This window comes from Phaenicophaeus curvirostris, chromosome 2 (assembly GCF_032191515.1).
Source record: "Phaenicophaeus curvirostris isolate KB17595 chromosome 2, BPBGC_Pcur_1.0, whole genome shotgun sequence".
NCBI classification, from domain to species: domain Eukaryota; kingdom Metazoa; phylum Chordata; class Aves; order Cuculiformes; family Cuculidae; genus Phaenicophaeus; species Phaenicophaeus curvirostris.
Window position 1 is genome coordinate 117301489 of NC_091393.1, and position 22160 is coordinate 117323648.

General features: G+C 49.1%; 1 protein-coding gene across 1 annotated transcript in view; it reads left to right on the top strand.

Moving 5' to 3' along the window:
* The window catches only part of RAB10 (RAB10, member RAS oncogene family), a 44089-nt gene that overhangs the window by 16465 nt on the left and 5464 nt on the right, over positions 1-22160 (top strand). Inside the window, exons 2-3 of the mRNA XM_069850731.1 lie at positions 13841-13901; positions 19747-19885. Coding sequence (XP_069706832.1) covers positions 13841-13901; positions 19747-19885 — 200 coding nt within the window. The remainder of the gene's footprint in view (positions 1-13840; positions 13902-19746; positions 19886-22160) is intronic.

A 22160-nucleotide genomic window follows, 5' to 3' on the forward strand; every position in this document is an offset into this window, starting at 1 on the left:
GATGCGGAGGAGGACACAATGCCTCCCAGGAAAGGTAAAGACTGGGTCATTTTGAGCTCCTGTAGATGTGGCTTTGGTCCCTTATGACATCTTTCCCTGTGGCCTTCAGTCAGGCCCCTCCAGTTAATGTGTTTAAGCTCATCTTAGTTCCTCCTTTATCTTCACTTCACAGGAAGGATGTGTTTTCTGCTAATCCTTGCAAAGAAATGTTATTACAGGCTCTGTAGCTGCTGGGTCAGTGCCTCAGTGTGTGCAGCAGATACAGTGAGGTACCTGGAGCTGAGGATCCATGTAAAATTCCTAGTGAATCACTGTCCCTGTCATTGTTGTGTGAGGCAATGCTGTTTTAGAATGCCTTCCAAGCAGATACTTGTGATGGGACCTCAGTTCTGACTGTGCTAAACGGTGCTGGTGCCTTCCTCACCTTCTGATTATTGGGATTTGCTGTTGGAATGCCAGGTTTGGGGATGAACAGCACATGTTGTAATCGTTCTGTTAAGCATCTGAACAGTGCCACTCGAAGAGAAGCAGCTCCATGGAATTTTTGACTCGTTAACACTGTTTGCTTCCTTACAGCCTTATGGCTTCTGAGACTGAAATGCTTGGATACAGTCTGTACTTTTAACAAAAGAAAAGTCTTACTGCTTGCATTCCAGCTAATAAAAAGGTTTATGTCTACAGGCATCCAGTGCATAATGTCAAGATAAAGGACTGCTTTCTGTTGGAGGGTAGGTAAGGGGAAGGAAAGAAAAGTTAGGATTGGTTTCTGAAGATGGTTAATTGTTTAAATATAGATGAGGAGAACAAGGGAGGGGCAGGAGGTCACAGCTGCTTTGTGTGTGTAGCAGCCTGGTGTGTGGGGAGCAGACACTTGACACCACCTCTGTCTCATCAATGATTTGTTTTTCTATTTATTGATTAGTATAGAATCATAGAGTCCTTTTTGTTGGACAAGACCTTTGAGATCATCAAATCCAACCATACCTGTCCACTACTAAAACAGATCCTTGAGTACCTCATCCAACTGTCTTTTACATCCCTCCAGGGACGGGGACTCCACCACCTCCCTGGGGAGCCTCTGCCAGCGCCTGAGAACACTTTCAGTGAAGGAATTTTGAACCTCCCAGAAGAGCTTGACCCTCACCTAAGTCCAGTCTCCTTTCTGGAAGCTGCAGGGAGCGATGTGGTCTTCCCTCAGCCTCCTCTTCTCCAGACTAAACAGCCCCAGGGCCCTCAGTTGGTCTCAGAACCCTTGGGCTCCAACCCCTTCCCCAACTCCATTCTCCTTCTCTGAATGCGCTACAGCCCCTCAAGGTCTTTCTTGGAGTGAGGGGCCCAAAACCAAATCCAGAATTCAAGGTGTGGCCTCACCAGGACTGCGTGCAGGGGGACGATCCCTTCCCTGCTCCTGCTGGCCACCCCATGGCTGATCCAAGCCAGGATGCTGTTGGCCTTCTTGGCCACCTGGGCCACTGCTGGCTCGTTTTAAGATGCTTTTGACCAGCACCATCAAGTCCTTCTCTGCTGGGCAGCTTTCCAGCCATTCCTCCACAAGCCTGGAGTGCTGCATGGGGCTGTTGTGTGCCAAGTGCAGGATCCAGCACTTGGCCTATGGCCCCATGAGCTCTTAGAGAGTTTCTGGTAGCAATATTGACTTGTAGTGACTTAGTCAGGAATTATGGTGAAGCTTTTCACTTGTGATTTTAATGAAAATCTCAGAAGAATGCACTGAGGCGGTTTTAGGTGAGGCTGGCGGTGAGAGGAGATTTTTGGTGCGCTGGATGCTGTAGACTTGACCTAGATTTAATACGCATCCTTGAAAGGAGTTGATGCACAAAGGGAGCCTGCATGCTTACGACTCATCTGCCGCTTTGAAGGGAAACGGGAACGCTTCAAACAGAATTTCAAGTTTGGAAAGTGCCCTTCACTCTTGTGGTTCTGCCTCGTCCTGCTGGAGGTGGTTGCTCCCCTCTCTGCTGTGTGGCGGTGGGCGAGGCAGGCTGCTCGGAGAGCCCTGGTGAGGCACTGGGGTATGCGGGCAGTGAGGCAGCAGGAGGATTCTCGTCACTGCAGATGTTGAGGACACGAATGAATCTGGGAGTGCTGGTCAACAGCACTGAACATGAGCCAGCAGTGGCCCAGGTGGGCAAAAAGGCCAACAGTATCCTGGCTTGGATCAACCATGAGGTGGCCAGCAGGAGCAGGGAAGGGATTGTCCCCTGGCACTCGGTGCTGGTGAGGCTGCACCTGGAATCCTGGGTTCAGTTTTGGGTCCCTCACTCCAAGAAGGACCTTGAGGGGCTGGAGTGCGTTCGGAGAAGGGGAACGGAGCTGGGGAAGGGTCTGGAGCCCAGGAGTTCTGGCAGCATCTGGGACTGTTTAGTGTGGAGAAGAGAAGGCTGATGGGAGACCTCATCACTCTGCAGCTCCCAGAAAGGAGGTTGGAGCCAGGCAGGGGTCAGGCTCTGCTCCCAAGGAACGAGTGACAGGATGAGGGGAAAAGACCTCAAGTTGAAACAGGGAGGTTTAGATTGGATATTGGGAACAATTTCTTTACTACAAAAGTGGTGAAGCCCTAGCAGAGGTTGCCCAGGGCAGTGGTGGAGTCCCCATCCCTGGAGGAGTTAAAAAGCCGTGTGGCTATAGCCCTTGGGGACGTGGTTTAGTCGGCAGGGTGAGGTTGGGCTGATGGTTGAACTGGATGAGCTTAGAGGGCTTTTCCAGCCTTAACAATTCTGTGATTCTATGAATGCACAGTGTGTGGCCTCTCCCAGATAAGAGGTCAGGCTGGATAACAGCAGCCTTCTATTGTGCTGGGGGATTAAGCCAGATATTTGGGGGAATGTAAACCAGAGGGCTACATTTGTCACCAAAATGAATATTCCGCTGAGTCCCCTCTATCAGTCTGTATTGGTTTGCATAAATCAAATCTCCCCGCAACACTGGCTCTTGTTTCAGTTGGTTGTTTGCTCATGATGTGCGACAGCATCGGAAAGCACCAGAAATGCAGGCATCTCGAAAGGAAGAATGTAGGTCACACTGAGGGAGCTGCTGTCTCGCAGGGTTGTCATCTGCTTCATTAAGAATAGATTAATTGGTAGGAGATGATCTGGCAGCAGTGCTACTGCTCAAGTCCCATGTTCTCCCTTAATGTGACCAGCTCTGTAATTATCTGTATTGATCCGGTATCAGTGAAACCTGGCTTGTAAGGATGATTCTATAGAGGGAATATAAAATCCAATTGGAAAAAGGGGCAGGAAGAAGCCCTGGTGTCACCAGGAGGGGCTGGTAGGACTTGATCAGTCTGTTGAAAAGGAAGACGCTCTCTAGTTTAGCAAATCGGGTGTTAAAAGCCAAAGGTGAATTGATTGATTAGATTTTAGGAAACTGCGTTCTTAAAGCAGGGCTGTGAGTGAGTTATTGAGATGCACAACATCACATGAGCGGACAAACCGAGGGTGAAGACTTAACAGTAACCCTACTCACCACAACTCGTGTCATCATAGAATTGTAGAGTCATGTAATGGTTTGGCTTGGAAGGGACCTGAAAGTCCATCCAGTTCCAACCCTCTGCCACGGGCAGGGACATCTTAATCACCTCCAGGGATGAGGCAGCTGCCGCTTCTCTGGGCAACTTGAGCCAGGGCCTCACCGCCCTCACAGGAAAACATTTCTGCCTAAGATCTCATCTCAATCTCCCCTCTTGCAGCTGAAAACCATTCCCCCTCATCCTATCCCTGCACTCCCTGATCAAGAGCCCCTCCACACCTTTCCTGGGGCCCCTTTTCAATACTGGAAGGCTGCTGTAGGTTCTCTCCACAGCCTTCTCTTCTCCAGGCTGTACAACCCCAACTCTCTCAGCCTGGCCTTGTATGGGAGGTGCTCCAGCCCTTGGATCATCTCTGTGGCCTCCTCTGGACTTGTTCTAACAGATCTGTGTCTTTGCTGTGCTGAGGAATCCAGAATTGAAATCTTATCTTTATGAAGAGAGAGGTGTGGTCATAATGACTTTTCTTGATACCTGCTTTACAAAAATATCCATTTCCAGGATACTTTGGGTATCCCTGGCAGTCAGAGATGCTGCTGTTTCCTTGTAGGTTCTCTGCTCCTTACTGCAAGCATTGTTAAGAAAACCAGTTCTGTGTGGCCGTTGCTGTCAGGGTGGTGTTGATTGAGGCAAGTGACCTTGGAATAAATAGGTGGACATTCACTCAGGTGTTGGTTTGAGAGGATGCTCAAACCTGGTGTGAGATGGGCTGCGAGAATGGGTGAGGCATAGAGGACATGGGGAAGGACCTTCAGGAAGTGTCAGGCCTCCAGGGGGTAGAATGAGAGCAGGGGGATCAACATCAGGGGCTGGAGGTGTGGGATGTAGGAGTAAAGGCTAAAAATGTGACACTGATCACATCATCACTTGTGGGTGGTGGAGTCAAAGTAGTTAAATCATATGGTTGTTTTCCCATTGTCCTCCCATGCTGAGCTCATCCAAACCAGTCTCTCAAACAGGACACTTGCCTTTGTGGATGTTTTCTCTAACCCAGTGGTGTGGAACACTCTTAGACCACCAGAGTTAACTAAGTGTGCCTAAGCGGCCAAGAAGGCCAACAGCATCCCGGCTTGGATCGGCCATGGGGTGGCCAGCAGGAGCAGGGAAGGGGTTGTCCCCTGGACTTGGTGTTGGTGAGGCCACATCTCGAATCCTGGGTTCAGTTTTGGGGCCCTTCAGTCCAAGAAAGACTTTGAGGGGCTGGAGCCTATCTGGAGAGTGGGAACAGAGCTGGGGAAGGGTCTGAAGCCCAAGGGTTCTGGGAACATCTGAGGGACCTGGGGCTGTTTAGTCTGGAGAAGAGGAGGCTGAGGGAAGACCTCATCGCTCCCTGTAGCTCCTGGAAAGGAGGTTGGAGCCAGGCAGGGGTCAGGCTCTGCTCCCAAGGAACAAGTGGTGGAATGAGAGGAAATGGCCTCAAGTTGTGACAGGGGAGGTTTAGATTGGATATTAGAAATGATTCCTCCATGGGAAGGGTTGTCAAGCCCTGGCAGAGGCTGCCCAGGGCAGTGGTGGAGTCCCCATCCCTGGAGGGGTTTAATAGCTCTCTGGATGTGGTGCTTAGGGACCTGGTTGAATGGTGGGGTTGGCAGTGTGAGGTTAATGGTGGGACTTGATCTTTAAGGTCTTCTCCAACCTAAAGGAGTCTGTGACTCTGTAAATGTGTGTTTCCTAAGGTTCTGTGTAAGGTATGTGTTTCTTTATTTAGATGCAGCTCCTGGTGCTCTGTGAATGCTGAATTGTCATGACTTGCAACCTTGCAGAGCAGGCAGAGCAAGTTCTTGTTGCTGCTCTGGTTTGTATGCTCTGCACTAGGGAAAACTCACTGGAGGGAAAACACTGAGATGTGGAATCCACATAAATCCGTAGCCTGCTCACATCTCGAGTACTTCGTTACACCCCTGGTCACTGAATGCTGCCAGTGATGGAATTAAAGGTGAGAAGAGCACAGCAAAGGCAGCCAAGAGGCTATTTCAGTGTCTCTGCTCTGTGATTTCTCGTGCCATCAGTGTTGGTTCTGGTGCTGCTGTTGGTTCTACCCATCCCCTTCTGCAGGGGGTGGCTCTGGGAGCCAACTCCGTGTCTGGGGCCCCTTTGCTTGGACCGCTGAGGCTGCTCGGCTCACCTGTGGGCTCTGAACTAGTCATGTTGATGCTACCTACCCTGCAGTGAATGGGTCCTGAGTCATCAGAACTCTGGAGAGTGGAAGGAAACTCTGTACGTTTGTAGCAGGAGCGACTGTTTCCTATTTCAGGTCTGACTAGTGGAGTGGTTCCTTTATTACACGGTTCAGCATAACCGCTGAGTGTTGTCTGTCCTCTGTGTTCCGTGAGCACCCTGTGTTATTTACAGCTCGCTTTGTTCTCCAGCAAAAGGGTCTCAAGTTGTGCCAGGAGGGGTTTAGACTTGATAGTGGGAAACGTTTCTTTGCAGAAAGAGTGCTGAAGCCCTGGCAGAGGCTGCCCAGGGCAGTGGTGGAATCCCCATCCCTGGAGGGGTTCGAAGAACGTGTGGCCGTGGCACTTGGGGTCATGGTTTAGTCAGCATGGTGGGGTTGGGCTGATGGTTGGACTGGATGAGCTGAGAGGGCTTTTCTGACCTTAATGATTTGATAAGTAGCTGACCATGCTACACGGGATCAGGGTAAAGAACGAGCTCAAATGCAAAGTAACCCCTCACTCCTGATGAATAAATGTCCTGTTAGAGAAAACAGTCATGCCCTGAGCTACCAGTTCCTTGCTTGAATCTACAGTTTCTCTGTGTAATAGAATCCAAGTAGCCCAGGTTTTTCATGTCTCAGTCTCTGATAATCGCATTCAGACTTGCTTCAGTTGAGCAAGGGTTTTGAGGCTTTGTCTAGTGACTCATTCATTGGTTTATTGCAATTTTTTCCTGGGAAAGATTACTTCACAGGGAATTAATGCTCACAGAGATCCACCTGTTGGAGAGGTTTGTGTGAGTGCAACCCACAAGCAGTAAAGGAGGATCCTGTGGCTTCCAGCTTCTCTTAGAGAGTGGTTATTAAGGTTTTTTCTCCTCTGTAGTGGAATGGTTTTTGCCAAAGTTGGCAAATCTGTATTTCAGAAAGAGTTGCCATGGCTGTAGAGGCTTGTCCTAGCTCGCCTGAACCTTCCTCCTGTTCCTTATGTCAGCTCAGTTTTGTGCTCTGATAAAACCTGCTGTGCCATCACCCAGGCTCTTACTGAAGGGTGAGACTTAACAGCTCCTCTTCCCAAACAGCCTGACTGGTGATCAGTTTGCAGTCTTGCAAAGTGTTCTACGGACTCTTGTCAGAAAGCTGTGACTCTTACAAGTGGCACTCGGTGATGAGCGCCTGTTTCTGCTTATCTCTCCTGGGCAAGTGAAAGGAGAGTCCCAGGGAGCTGGAGAGAGGCTGATCCTGCTGGGACTGCTTCTGCCTCTCCAGTGCAACCTTCTGAGGGTGGGGATTGCAGCCTGGCAGCACAGGGGAGAGGCCTTCTGGGAAAAGCAGTCCTTGGATTTCATGGAATCACAGATTGAGTTGGGTTGGAAGGGACATCAAAGCACATGGGACACCTCCCACTAGACCAGGTTGCTCAAAGCTCCATCCAACCTGGCCTTGAATGCCTCCAGGGATGGGGCAGCCACAGCTTCTGAGGAATGAGGATGGAGATTATTCCAGACAATCTAATCTATAAGGTTGTCAGCTATGAATGAGCTGCTTTGAAGAAGTCACTGCAGTATCAGAACAGAGTTCAGTGCAAGGTTTGCTGAGTTTGTATTTTTGGGATGGTTCTGGGGTATTTTTTGCTTTCAACAAGATGAGGAGTTCAAGTTCTTTAAACCAGCTTTGTACATGTTTGTATATGTATAGTCTGAGAGAGTTGGGGTTGTTCAGCCTGGAGAAGAGAATGCTCTAGGGAGACCTTAGAGCAGCCTCCCCGTACTGAAAGGGGCTACAGGAAAGCAGGAGACACACTTTTGAGCAAGGCCTGTTGTGACAGGACAAGGAGGAATGGTTTTAAACTAAGGGAGGGCAGATTTAGACTCGGTATAAGGAAGAAGTGTGTTACAGTGAGGGTAGCAAAACACTGGCCCAGGTTGCCCAGGGAAATAGTGGAGGCCCTATCCCTGGAAACACGCAAGGTCAGGTTGGATGGAAGTCTGAGGAACCTGATCTGGTTGAAGATGTCCCCGCTCCTGCAGGAGGATTGGACTGGATGAACTGAAAAGGTCCCTTCCAACCCAACCCGTTCTATGTCTGTGTGACCCATGTGTACTCGCACAGGTCTCAGCTGGGATAGAGTGGTGCCAGTGTCCCTGAGCACACAATGATCACCTGGCCTGGGGTTCGCTATTGCTCCAAGAGAAACTTTCCTTGTTGGATCTGGTACTTGGAACACCATTCACAGCAAATACAAAGCATCGTCACAGCAAAGTCCGGGGTCCCAGCACTGGATGCCACAGCTGGAAAAGCCAGTGTTGGGACTTTGCTCTGTGCTGAAGGTGTGAAGGGGGAAACATTAAGTTCATACAAAGCCTCTGAAATGTAGTGTTGGCACTTCAAATGCTGAGCATGGCTGGGAATGCTGTGTGTTCATCCTTTGCTTGTAGGAATGCCTTGTAGAGTAAATAGTTTGAAAGGCCTTAGTAGTAACCAAGACCACCAAGAACTTAATTCAAACTGAACACTCCACTCTTGCCTGCCACACTTGTGCAGGGCTCTCTTTGGAAGGAGGACATATATGTACAGTGGGAGCTCTCTTGCACTATGCTTGATCTTAACTGCTTATTCTCAATAAAACAGCGTTCTGAAGTATTAGAGCTTGCTTCATAGAATTGTTTGGTTGGAAAAGACCTCTGAGATCATCGAGTCCAACTGTACCTGTCCACTACTAAACCAGATCCCTCAGCACCTCATCTACCTGGATGAGGTCTCCAGGGATGGGGACTCCACCACTGTCCTGGGTAGCCTCTGCCAGTGCCTGAGAGCCCTTTCCTTGAAGAAATTGTTCGTGATGTCCAATCTGAACCTGCTCTGGTGCAACTTGAGGCCCTTTCCTCTTGTCCTGTTGCTGTCACTTGAGAGAAGAGACCAGCGCCCGCCTTACTACAACCTCCTTTCAGGCAGTTGTAGAGAGTGATGAGGCCTCCCCTCAGCCTCCTCTAAGCTCAGCAGCCCCAGAGCCCTCAGCTTCCTCTTATAAGGCTTGTTCTCCAGCCCCTTCCCAAGCTCAGTTCCCCTTCTCTGGCTGTGCTCCAGCCCCTCAATGTCTTTCTTATTTGTGAGATTTAGGGTGACTTTGGGGAGTTTATAATTCCAGGCTTAATGTATTTGCAAAGCTGTTGCTGGGAAGGCTCAGAGGAGTCAAGCGTGCATCAAGTGTGATGCTCTAGACATTAATTGACTTCCTAAAGCAGTGTCTGGCTTAGGAGTTTGTTTTAGAAGTCATCTTCTGCCTTAGGGTGTTCAGACTTAGAATATAATAAATCTGTCTCAAGAATCATAAGATCTTGGGATCAAATAGTTCTGTGGAAGAGGATTGGGCAAAGGTTTCTATAATTTTAAAAGCGTCCAGGTGTAGTTATTGCTGTAATTTTGTGCGGTTTAAAAGTTTTATTTTACTTTGGTTTTGCTGTTTAAATGAAAACATTTTGGGGCTGTTGTTGGGGTGCTGCTGTAGGGTGCGAACATTCCTGAAGGATGCAGGTTTTTCTGCAGTGGTGGGGTGTGCTGACCATGAAGTGTTACAGCTTGGACTCTGTGTGTAGGTGTCCATGGAGCAGTGTTCTCTCTTACTATGTCAGTTGGGAAGTCGTTCATTCAAAGAAGGAGAGCGGATTATAGAATCATAGACTTGTTTGGAGTGGAAGGGACCTTGAAGCCCATCCCATGGGCAGAGACCCCTTCTGCTGGGTCAGGTTCCTCAGAGCCTTATCCAGCCGGGCCTTGAACACCTCCAGGGATGGGTTTCTTTCTTCCTGGTCAGCCACTTTCTTCACCCAGCACTGCAGTTTCTAAGTTAGCAGTAAGGACAAAGTGTTCTCCTATTACACCACTTGTAAGAGCTCCACCGTGCTTGACCTGTGTGACGGGGATTAGTGTGGGGCGTCCAGATGCAGCCTAAAACCTTGGAAGGTGCTGCAGCCTGTACCACAAGACTATCTCCTTGGGGAGGGTGTGGTGAGAGGGGCCGTTTATGGCTCCAGTGCTCATCAGGGGATCTGAATGCAGCTCGGGTTCTGCTGGGTTCGGTTGAGAGCCGAGAGCTGCAGGTAATCGTGCTGTTAGCGTCACACTGGCTGTAGCGCAGAGGCACGAACTCAAGGGTGGCTCTGTGCAGATGTGCTTTCCTTGCCTTGCATGGTGCTGTTAAAGTGCATTTGCAGAGGGGTGACTGACAAATGAGATACACAGTGTGCTGCCTGCGCTCTGTGTTAGGTGGTGCTTTGCCGTGCAGGTTGACTGTCCGACTCCTGGCACTCTCTTGCCCTCTTGCCCTACATTACGTTTCCCACCACCCAGCGTCCTCCCGGCGCTGAATGGGGTCTTTGTTTGGGAAGAATGCAAACACAATCGGTGCTGTCTGCAAAGGGCTGGCTCATCGGTCCTAGCGCTGACACGGGCTGGAAAATGGCTTTTTCTCCCTCCCTCTGGTACTGATGGCCTTCAAGAGCTGTTGGTTTGTGAGTTTATGGCCTCAAGTTGCTCCAGAGGAGGTTTAGGTTGGATATTGGGAACAATTTCTTCACTGAAGGCCTGGCAGAGTTTGCCCAGGGCAATGGTGGAGTCTCCATCCCTGGAGGGGTTCAAAACCCATGTGGCTGTGGCACTTTGGGACATGGTTTAATTGTCACAGTGGGACTGAGCTGGTGGTTGGACTTGACCTTAACGATTCTGTGATTCTATGATTTGTAAAAGGAAGGAGACCTAGCAGGGAGCCAGAAACCTGCCCATAAGGAGATGTCACCATTGAACTGTGTGAGCTGGGGCAGAACAAACCTTTCCAAGGGTTTATTTGGAAGTGTGGAATTACAATCAGTGTTCAGTAGCTGGCAGCGTGCTTCCTCATTTCTCTGCGAAGTCCAGCTTGCCCTGTTGAAGCTGATGGATATCTAATTGACACTTAATGAGGGAGTAATTTCATGCTCATCTTTAATTCATTAGCGCTGTCATTATCCTCATGTGATGGCAATAGGTCCATTTTGCCTGCCATTCAATTTTTCTATCTGCTACCCTCTTAAACTCCCCTGAACTCAGTGTTCCGGGAAGCTCCCTGTACCTGCAGTCTCCTCTCTCTGAAGCTTTAGTCTTTCTGCCAGTCTGGTGTCTCCAGCAGCTTCTTTGGAGAAGGCCTGGAGCTGAGTGGGTCCTGCAGCGATGCAGAACTCTCGGTTTTCCAGGCTGTTAAAACTCCTTTGGAAGTATTTAGAGCAAATCGTCACTGCTATTTATAACCATCGTTCTGTTCTGAAGGCTGAATCAGTATTATATTGTAATTGGGATGGAAGCCGCGTATAACATGGGATTAGAGATTTATTTTATCCCCAAATACCAGAGCTGGCTAAATCTCTCCCAGCGCAGAGAAGAGTTGATTTCTTTGGCTGAGTTAATAGCTCACTTTATGTTAACACGTAAAAAGTGGCTGTCAAACATCCTGTGTTATCTGGACAGAACCTTAAACTAAGTGTCACTGCATAAAATACTCTTATTTATGATCTCTCGGCAAATGTCGTGTTCATTTGTTTGATAGCGTTGCTGGGGAGCTCTACATCCCAGCAAACAGCTTGGTGGAACGCTGTGAAGCGTGGGGATGGTTCAGCACGGTTGGGGCGATTTTGTGTTGACTGTTGTTGTCCAAACCACATCCATGTGATACCAGCCAATATCCATTCATAGATTGAACCTAACATGAGGGAGGGAGCTCTGCTTTGACGAAGTGGAAAGCGATGGAGCACCAACCTGAAGCTGAGGTCTGGAGGTCCCAAGCTGATGCACAGGAGGGACATGGATCTGTTGCAGCAAGTCCAGAGGAGGCCATGGAGATGATATGAGGCCTGGAGAACCTCCCATATGAGGACAGGCTGAGAGAGTTGAGGTAGTTCAGCCTGGAGAAGAGAAGGCTGCAGGAAGACCTTAGAGCAATCTCCCAGTACTGAAAGGGAGGGGCTCCAGGAAATGTGTGGAAGGGCTCTTCATCAGGGAGTGCAGGGACAGGATGAGGGGGAATGGTTTTAAGCTATAAGAGTGGAGACTGAGATGAGATCTTAGGCAGAAATGTTTTCCTGTGAGGGTGGTGAGGCCCTGGCCCTGGTTGCTCAGAGAAGTGGTGGCTGCCCCATGCCTGGAGGTGTTCAAGGCCAGGTTGGATGGGGCTTGGAGCAACCTGATCCAGTGGGAGGTGTCCCTGCCCATGGCAGGGGGCTTGAATTGGTTGGGCTTTAAGGTCCCTTTCAACCCAAACCATTCCATGATGCTATGACAACCTTGTCCTTTTGTCACGGTACTGCTTTGAATCCTCAGAAATAGGGGAATTTGTCCCTTTATGCTCCAATTAATGGTTACTTGGTGACTATCTGAGGTTCCATGAGGAGCTGCATTTGGTATTGACTTAAGGGTTCTTCTCCATCTCCCTTCTTGGCTGTGCATGCAGTCAGTGTCCATTCCCATTCCTTCCCCTGGAGGACACAGAGCTGTGGGAGAAGGACTCTCCCCACCCCCATCTAAAACTATGTGCCCTTGCCAGAAAGGCTCCCATTTCCTGGTTTCTATCTGAAAAGATTTTACTACTTTAGTATTTCAGTGTTAAGATGAAGCGGTGTGTGCAGTTCAGAGCTGAAAGGAGCGGTACTTGGAGTTTAAAGCCAACTTTCCATGTTGACTCCTTACATAAGAACGTGTTCCATAAATTCTGTTTAATCTTGGTATATAACGACCTTGTAGATTGAGGAGGGAAGTTTGTGGTTGCAGCTGCTGCCTTTTAAAGCATCGGTATATAAACAGATTTTTGGGAAGCATGAAGTATCTTCTGTAGTGTTTCTGTGATTGGAATTGAAAGTTGGAACTCGGGTGTCTCATTTTTGTCAGAGCGTTGCGAGGAGATGGCTCATGGTGCTTCTGCTCCACTGGGCACAGTCGATGCTCATGGGTCTTGTAGGCAATTTTAGGAGGAGAAGGTTTGAACAAGACATGGTCCTCAAGTCTCATCTGCTGGAGGAGCTGATGGGCTGCTTTTTATCCGGGGTTGATGTGCATGGCATCCGTTGTGGTGTGAGCCCGTCTCTTCTGGGGAGGAGCAATGAGTTCATATGTGGTACACAGATGAGGTTTCATCAGGGCCTTCAGCAATGGCACTATGGAAGTTCTCACCAGGTGCTGGCAAAACAGTATTTTCCTTTTGGAGGGCAGGCTCTCTGTTGGATTGTAGATGCTCCACAGAAGTCGAACAGTGGTCTCCCAGCCTTCCGTCAGTTGGCTGGGTCACAGAAGTTGTTCTTGGGTAACAGGTGGGTAACGCTGCATCAGTAGTCTTTTCCAACCATAATGATTCTATGATCTTGTATGACTGACAGCTCTCCCTTGCTTTTATTCCGTCTTCACGTTTAGCAGCTTCATATTTTAATTTCCTTTATGCAGCACCTCGCTCTCCTGTGAGCAGTGGACTTCAAGCAGGACAGTTCATAATAGCAATATTAGTAATGAAAATATCAGTCCTGGTTGCAGCATTGGTCTCTGCTCACAATCTGTCTGCATTTTTGATAGTTTTCCCTTTCCAAAGTCTTGCCAAGACACTCTCCTTCATCTCCAGTCCTTGCAAATCCTGTGGTAAACCAGCTTCCTTGGATACCATCTCATCTGTCAGGATGGTCTTGCATACTTGTGCTGAGAGTTGTGGTTGCTCATTCCTGTCAAGTTGTGGTGTTGCTCACCCCGCACCCAGGGCTGGAGCAGGCGTGGGCCTGGATGAAGAGTCGCAGCAGTTGGGTACCGGCTTAGGCTGGTAACTTGTCTTTTATCACTGGCTTTAAGCTTCACATTGTTTAAACCCTTCTGATTGTGTTACTGAGGCTGGAGGCTGACTGACTATAAACCACATGTGTGTGTTCAGCTCAGGAGACACTTTAGGGCTCTGCTTGTGATGGTCCTTGCACTCCTCTTGTGTTCTGGCTTACTTTGACAGCCTGGGTTTATCGGACAGTTCAGTGAAAGAAGAGGAAAGCTGTTTAGTCTGCAGCAATTTGGAGTTGGTGTGGAATTACTTTTGTTGTTAAGAAATATTAATTACTGATTTCTGTGTTTGTTTATTTTAGGGATAGACTTCAAGATTAAAACTGTTGAATTACAAGGAAAGAAGATCAAGCTGCAGATATGGTGAGTAACACACATCCATCAGTGGGATGGCTCCTCTCAGAAGCAGGTTTTCATCACAAGGGTTCACTCTTTCTGGGATTCCATTCAGGTATCTGATTTGTAGTCATGTTTGGGGCTTTCAGCAGTGACAAAGCTCCATATGTATCCCCAAAACACTTGGGAAGAGCTCTGCATTGGGTTTGTCACCACTGTCGCTGCCTGCTCCCTGGGGCAGGCTGTTGGCAAACCTCCTGCTGGGGAGGACAGGATCCTCGCAGGCTGTGATTTAGTGGGAAGTGTTTTAAAATTGGGATTCTTTAATTAGTAGTTGCTTTGGCTTTGTGGCTGTAGATTGCCTCACAGCCTTGTGGTTGTCATCCACGTCTGCACTTGTTTTATGTTTTCCATGCTCAGCTGCAGAGTTTCTCAGATGACTGGAAACACGGCTGCTTTCCTGTAGGAAAGTCTAACATGAGGCAAAAGTTAAACTCTCTCATTTTAGCTTGCTGTGCACATCTAGTGAGAGATTTTTCTGTGCCAACAGCCTGGTAACATGTCAGGTCAGGAAAGCTTGTGGCTTTTCCTAGCCAGACTGTTTGTTTAGACTCCCTCCTCAGCCATGAGCAGACGTTGCTGGTGCATTCTCCAGCTTTACTGAGAGTTCAGAACTTTGCTGAGAACTCAAATCTACCCCCTCCCCACTGCAACCTAATAAAAATATTCTGTGGCTTAATAATGTTGAGGTTTGTATGTGCAGATGGCTGTGTTGCAGTTAGAAGGAAGCACCGGTCTTCCTCAGTCTGAGGAAAATTGGGTGAATGCTTATCCTTCCTAATTAATGTACTTGGAGTCCTCCTCGTTACCACCACTCTGAGCTGTCTCAGTTGCTCCTCATATCCCAATCCTGCAAGCAGAAGTTGGCTGGCTTAGTGGTTTCATGCCCTGCAAGGGGAGGAGCTGTCAGTGTTGATGTTGAATAAGATGCGTAGGCAGCTGGTAAGGAAGCACTGGGTTGATGAAGGAACTTGGCATGCTGGGATAGTCCAGCGGGGACCCACAAAGGATAACCGTGCTCATCAGGGCAGGTGGAGCTGCCTGCGGAAGAATGGGTATAGATCCACTGGGAACTGAAAGCAGCAGGGAGAGAGGAACGGAGAACGTTGAGCACAGAGGCCATCGGGAACACGAAGCAGCAGTGATTGATCTTTGGGCAGCTCTTGGGCTGCGAGTTCACCAAACTGGTTACACTTGGATGTTCAGCCCGGATCAAACCATTCCTTCCAACACTTGCGTTGTTCTGGATCTTCTATCCCAACAGAGTAAGGGCTCTGAAGTAATGTGGGATGGACTATTAGGAAATAATTCCATGATTCTCCCTCACCCACGTTCAGGCTTCGTCCTGCTACTCCCCTGGTCTAGGAGTTGCTCTCTGGCTGCTGGCAAAGCCATGTTGGTGCGTTTTACTGTGGCTTCTGCACTCCAGGGTTTGCTGGGCAATGAGTTTTGCAGAGAACAGATAAACCAGCTCTATCAGCTCTGCTCCTTCCCTGGGCAGGGCAAGAGCTGCTGCCTCTTCCTGAGCATGGAAAACGAGCAGACGTGGCAGTGTCTGTGGGTAGCTAAGGCCCGGCGGTCGGAAGATCTCGCGATGTACGGAAAGGTAGGACCCCCTCCCGGGTAGCCAATTGCGTATTAGTTCATGATGTAAGCAGACAGAAGTGACGTCGTAAGCCCAGGCTATATAAGGCTGTGTTACGTATCAATAAACGCCATTTGCCGTCCACCACATTGGTGTCTGCGAGCTTATGGACCGAGTGACCTGGGTTTGGTCACCGTGCCGTTCCTGAACCAGGTCGCCACGCCTCCGGAGGCAACGCCCCCCGAAGGCAACAGTGTCTTAGTCACGCCTTGACCTCTAAAATATATATAGGAGTAAAGAAAAAAAAGGGTCAGGCTGAGATAAAACTCTTGGTGCAGATCCCTCAGGAGGAGTCACATTCTGGGTGAAAGCACGTAGAAGCAGTGAGTAGCTTCTTGATGAGGTTATTGTACAATCTGTGTCTTTAGAAAAATTGTTGATGTGACAGTGTATGATGTGATGCCATACAGAAAATCCCCTGTGGTGGGGACAAACGAATTAAAGTTTTGGGAACAGAAACACTTCTGAGGGGTGGAATCTAGGAGGGCTGACATTGATGAATGTCTTGAAAAATAGCAATGCTCATAGTACAGAGAAGGGAGGAAGAACAAAAATCAACGTGAGAGGTGGCTGATCGAGAAAAATATGGTGTTATCGGTGTGAAAGCAGTGGAATGTTTTGGAGGAACAAGAGTAGTAGAGCTGAAAATTCAGCTATGAAGAGTGTAATATTGTAAGTGCCAGTGTGGTGAGGGAGGGGATTCTGCCGCTCCGCTCTGCTGAGACTTCACCTGGAGCCCTGCATCCAGCTCTGGAGACCTCAGCACAGGAAGGACACGGAGCTGTTGGAGTGGGTCCAGAGGAGGCCATGGAGATGAGGCTGAAGAACCTCCCGTGTAAACCCAGGCTGGGAGAGTTGAAGTTGTTCAGCCTGGAGAAGAGAAGGCTGCGGGGAGACCTTAGAGCAGCCTCCAGGACTGAAAGGGGCTCCAGGAAAGCTGGGAAGGGGCTCTTGATCAGGAACTGCATGGATAGGATGAGGTGGAATGGTTTTCAGCTGCAAGAGGGGAGATTGTGATGAGATGATTCTATGATCGGTCTCAATAATTTTTGCAGTTAGCCTAGGAAAACCTAAAAGTTCCTTCATGCTGAGAGCCTTTTGGACCACTCAGCGTGTGTGTGACTCAAGAGGCAGAGGCTCTCTTGGCAGGTCTCCCTGCCTAGAAAACAATCAGTACTGCACTTTTATAGAGGTGTTTTCCTGGCTGAATATTTTTTCAGCAAAGCTGAAATTTGCCGTCCAGGAGGTATCTCACAGATGTTCCTTTGCGAAGGGAAATCTTGGACTCAGCCACTCAGGCTGCCAGTGCCTGCCTGCTGTCAATGATGGTTCCTTCTGTGCAATGTTCTGCTGCATGGTTTTAAAAACATTATCAGAAGAACCAGTAGGACAGTAATAAAATTCCAAGCTTTGTTTTGTGAGGAATTATGTGGTTTAATGTGTTTAAGACCTTTATTTTGAGCAGCGTGGGCTGGAAGGCTCTTCACCAAGCATCAGCTATGATCTCTTCTTGTTGCAGCTGTGTAAATCTTTCATAAACACATCAGGGTGCATTTTAAGGTTCCTTTAGTCTCTGCCAGGTCAACCGTAAAGCTGTCCCAGAAATTCCTCTCTTTGCTGGTTAAACCTCTAATGTGCCATAGCTTATGCATATTTTAATGTTGGCATCAGGATGATTTAAATAGATTTTTCACTTTCCTTGCACTGCTCCTTTCCCCGGTCTCATGGGACAATTTCATCTTCATTTTGCAGCTGAATAATCCAAGGTCTCCGTTTCCTCCTGTGCAACAGGGCTTCCTTTTCCTTGGCTCTCCTAATAGTCCTTTTCTATGTGTATTTTAGCTTGGAGAACCAACAAGCTTCCACAGATGTGCTGACATAAAGGATTTATTGCACACCAGTGGCTCTGGAGCGTATTCTTACATCCTAGAGGTCTGAGCAAGAGTGGGAAGCCAGGGCAGTGACCAGGGCATGCGGTCTCCGATTGTCTCGTGTGCTGTTTGCTCAGGGTGGGTTTGTCAGTTGTGGGTAGTTGGAAAGCCATAACTCATTTCCTCTGATTGCTGCAGTCAGGTCTCCAATCTCACATCCATTAGGAGTTATCTCTGAATAATGAATGGGGAATCCATTAAGGAGGGGAAAGGGCAAATATAGTACTTATCTTAAAAAAACAGAGGGAGGAGGGGAACGCTCCAGGTTCTCTGTTGTTTCCCTCCTCAGCTTTCTTAGAATCATGGAATGGTTTGAGTGGGAAGGGACCTCAAAGCCCATCCGGTTCCAACCCCTGCCATGGGCAGGGACACCTCCCACTGGATCAGGTTGCTCAAAGCCCCATCCAACCTAGCCTTGAACACCTCCAGGTGTTCTTTTCACCCACCAGCTTAGCTCTAGGTGCCAGAAAAAAACACAGGAGCTAACGAAGCAGGTTAGTTATAGGTGTAGAGGATGTGATAAGTGATGAGTAATAGCTCAGTGTGGCGAGCACCAAGTTGTGTAAAATCCATCCAAATCCTTACTGCGACAGCTCCCAGCTTTGTTGGGGGTGCGGGGGTAATTGCTGATGCCGTAGGTCTTGATGGCCTTGGGGAGTCTCAGCTGATGCTGTCCTGCTTCATATAGGCAAGTTGGGGGGCAAGTGACTGGGGTGAGGATGCTATCAACAACACGTACAGAGAGATTGAGTGCACCCTCAACAAGTCTGCAGGTGACATCAAGCTGTGTGGCGTGGTTGACATGCCAGAAGGCCAGGACATCATCCAGAGGGACCTGGACAGGCTGAAGAAGTGGGACCATGGGAACATTCTGGGGGCCAGCAAGGCCAAGTGCAAGGTCGTACACCTGGGTTGGGGCAATCCTGAGCACAAATCCAGGGTGGGCAGAGAATGGATTGGGAGCAGCCCTGGGGAAAAGGACTTGGAGTGCTGGGGGATGAGAAGCTCCACATGAGCCGGCAGTGAGTGCTCACAGCCCAGAAAGCCAAACCGTGTCCTGGGCTGCATCCAAAGCAGTGGGACCAGCAGGGCCAGGGAGGGGATTCTGCCCCTCTGCTCTGCTCTGGTGAGATCCCACCTGGAGCCCTGCGTTCAGCTCTGGGTTCCCCAACATACGAAGGACATGGATCTGTTGGAGCTGGTCTAGAGGAGGCCACAGGGATGAGCTGAGGGCTGGAGCACCTCCCATCCAAGGACAGGCTGAGATAATTGGGGTTGTCCAGCCTGGAGAAGGGGCAACATTAGAGCAGCCTTCCAGTACTGAAAAGGGCTCCAGAAAAGCTGTGGAGGAACCTTTTACAAGGGCCTGTAGTGGTAGGGTGAGGAGGAATGGCTTTAAATTGGAGAGGGGAAGATTTAGACTAGACATTAGGAAGAAATGTTTCACAACGAGCAACCTGAGGCTGTGGCTCAGGTTGCCCAGAGAACTGGTGGCTGCCCCATCCCTGGAGGTGTTGAAGGCCTCGCTGGATGGGACTTCGAGCAACCTGATCCAGTGGGAGGTGTCCCTTCCCATGGCAGGGGGTGGAAACTTGGATGGGCTTTGAGTTCCCATCCGAACCAAACTGTTCCGTGATTCTGTGGAAACCACAGTGCTGGATTTTAGCGGTGTCTGATCAAGTTGGTCGGTGCATGTGGTGTTTGACTTAAAAACTCTAGATAGAGTTTTGAGATGGCTTTTATTTTTCTGTTCATTTTGGAGAAACTGGTCAGGAACAGGAGAGGAGGGCATGTGGGGCCATGATGTCTCTGAGTTGTTCATATGCTCCGCTGCTGGAGCTCCCAGTCCTGTTGAAGAGCTGCCTCTTTTACCGTGTAGGCCCAGCTGAGCAGTCTAGCACCATCTGTCTCTGCCCACTGACTCCAAAATGTGGGTTTTAGAAACTAATCCTCTTTAAATTGAAATCTGAAGGAGAAACCCCCAACTCTGGGTTTCCCTACCCTCATGAGCCTGGCTTACTGAAGCTTGGTGTTCTCTGAGTGGTCAGCTGGAACTGGGAGGGAGCCGGGCTAGGAGCTGCTGCATGTGCACATCAGAGCGTGCCCTGCTCTTCGGCAACGCTGCACATCCTCAGTAGCGGTGCAGGAGAGCACGAACCAGGCCGTACACACCTGTCTAAGAGCTGTGTGTCTTTTGGGCTCGCCTCTGATATATGCTCTTGTCTATTTTCCACAGGGACACGGCGGGGCAGGAACGATTTCACACCATCACCACCTCCTATTACAGAGGTGCCATGGGGATCATGCTAGTGTACGACATCACCAACGCCAAGAGCTTTGAGAACATCAGCAAGTGGCTCAGAAACATAGACGAGGTGAGTGATGTTTGTGAGATCCCGCTGAGCTGTTTGTGGCCACCGATAGAGCATGTGGTGAGTTCCAAGGAGCTCAGCTTCCAGGTTGCAGCTTCTGCTTCTGCCCTGGCAGGAGGTGTAAGTGAACCCTGGGGGTTTTCATCCCAGAGAAGAGAAAGCTGCAGGGAGACCTTAGATCACCCCCCACTTAGATCACTGAAAAGGGCTCCAGGAAAACTGGAGAGGGGCTCTTGATCAGGGAGGGCAGGGATGGGATGAGGGAAACGGTTTGAAGCTGAAAGAGGGAAGACTGACATGCGATCTTAAGAAGAAATGTTTTCCTGTGAGGGTGGGGAGGCCCTGGCCCAGGCTGCCCAAAGAAGTGGTGGCTGCCCCATCCCTGGAGGTGTTGAAGGCCAGGTTGGATGGGGCTTGGAGCAACCGGATGCAGTGGGAGATGTCCCTGACCTTGGCAGGGGGGTTGGAACTGGATGGGCTTTAAGGTCCCTTCGGACCCAAACCATTCAACGTTTCTGGTAGCTGGGAGTTGCAGTTTCTAGGAGGAGCTGCCGCCACAAGGTGGTGTGGAGAGGAGCTGCGCTCAGCCACGGGCGGCAGAGACGCTATGGAATACGTCACTCCTAGTACTGACCTATTTTATAAGCATGACTTCGTAAATCCTTGGAGATAATCAGTATGATCACCTCCACTCCCTCAGAATTGATATTAGGAAGTATTTGCCGGTTTCTAATGGCCGTTAGGGCCAGTGTGGCAAAACCACAGTTGTTTAATGTCACAGAGTGCTCAGACCTTCGTGGCTGGTGTCCATGTTAGAGGAGGAGACCAAAGGATGATGTAAGGTCACGTGAAGCAGAAGAAACTGATGTGGAAATACGCAGTGCCTAGATCCTCAAGAGTTCACTCTCTGAGAGTCCTGAGATGTTAGAGCAGCGAGCGATGCTATTAGTTCATGCTTTTGTTATGCTGTTACCAAATGGAACAAATGCTTGGATTTTCCAGCTCCGTTGTTTTCCTAGAAAGCATGAAGATGGCCTTGTAGAACTGAGCATTGGCAGAACTGCTGCCAGGCATTGCTGGTTCAAGCATTGAGACTGGTGAAAGCTCTTACAGAGCAGAAATGTGATACTGGGCCTTGAATTTCCTCACAGGAGCAGTGGGAAAGCGCTGCTTCTGGAAAGATGTTCAGTTTGGTGGGCACAGGAGTCAGGGGAGCAAGACCGTGCCTGAAGAGGCTCTGCGGCAAGTTAAGTGTAAGCTGGAAACCAAAGCCTGTAGACTGTGTGGCTTTGTTTAAAATCACAGTGTTATACAGGAAGGTGAGCAGTGGATGTCGCTTGTACCGTGTGTCTAAGAAGTGAGCGGCTTTACCAAACTTGTGTTTTCCTGTCTGTGCCACACAAACCTCTGCAGCTGATTCCAGGTGCATTGAGAAGGGTGTGTGGCTCCTGTTGTTTTTTAAGGGATTTGTTTGATGCCTTAGGAAGCTTTTTTTTATGATGGAAGAAGCTCACTAACCAGGTGCATTAGCAGAAATGACGAGAAAAGTCGTCCTATAATCTTCTGGGGCTCCAGATGCAGTGTTGAGGCTTCTTGCTAAAATGTGTGGCTGGTGTTACCCACTTATATAAATTGTGAATGGAATAATCAAGAGTTTTGCTTTTCCAGTGAGTTGACATTGCCAAGGATATCCTGTCAAGAAGGAGAACTTTTAGTAAGCAAGCTGTGGTTCTGAGTTGCTGTTACGCACAAGGACGCTCCTCTCCAGGGTGCTTAAGCCTTGATTTAGAAATAGCCGGGGAACCTAGAGCTGTTACAACTTCATCCTTGCCAAATGCTTCATTATTTGAGTTTCACACATTCTGCAGAGGTGTTCTGCGCCGTGCACTTCTGTTCTGGGCATTGGAATTAGCTGAGAGGCTGGCTCTGTTTGGAAGACATCTGTTGCTGTGTGGGCAGTTTGTGCGTATGCATGAAAGTGAACATTTTCAGAGCCCAGTTCTACATAATATCTTAATCTGCCTCTGTCGTCTGGTTGCTCTTCCTCCTCGTGACCCAAAGGAAAAAGCTGAGTGTGATTCTCCTGGGGAAAGGGAAATGGGTTGGCACTGTAAGCAGGAGCACTGGCTGCGTGGATCTCTTTCCCTTGGCAGTTCTATTGCTAGTTCTACTATAAAGCAGTGTTAAGACTGTTGGGTGAAAGTAAATTCAGATTAGACTTTCCAAGAAGCTTCTCATGGCAGGTTTCAAAGTCCTTCAGTTATCCACTTAAGTGATG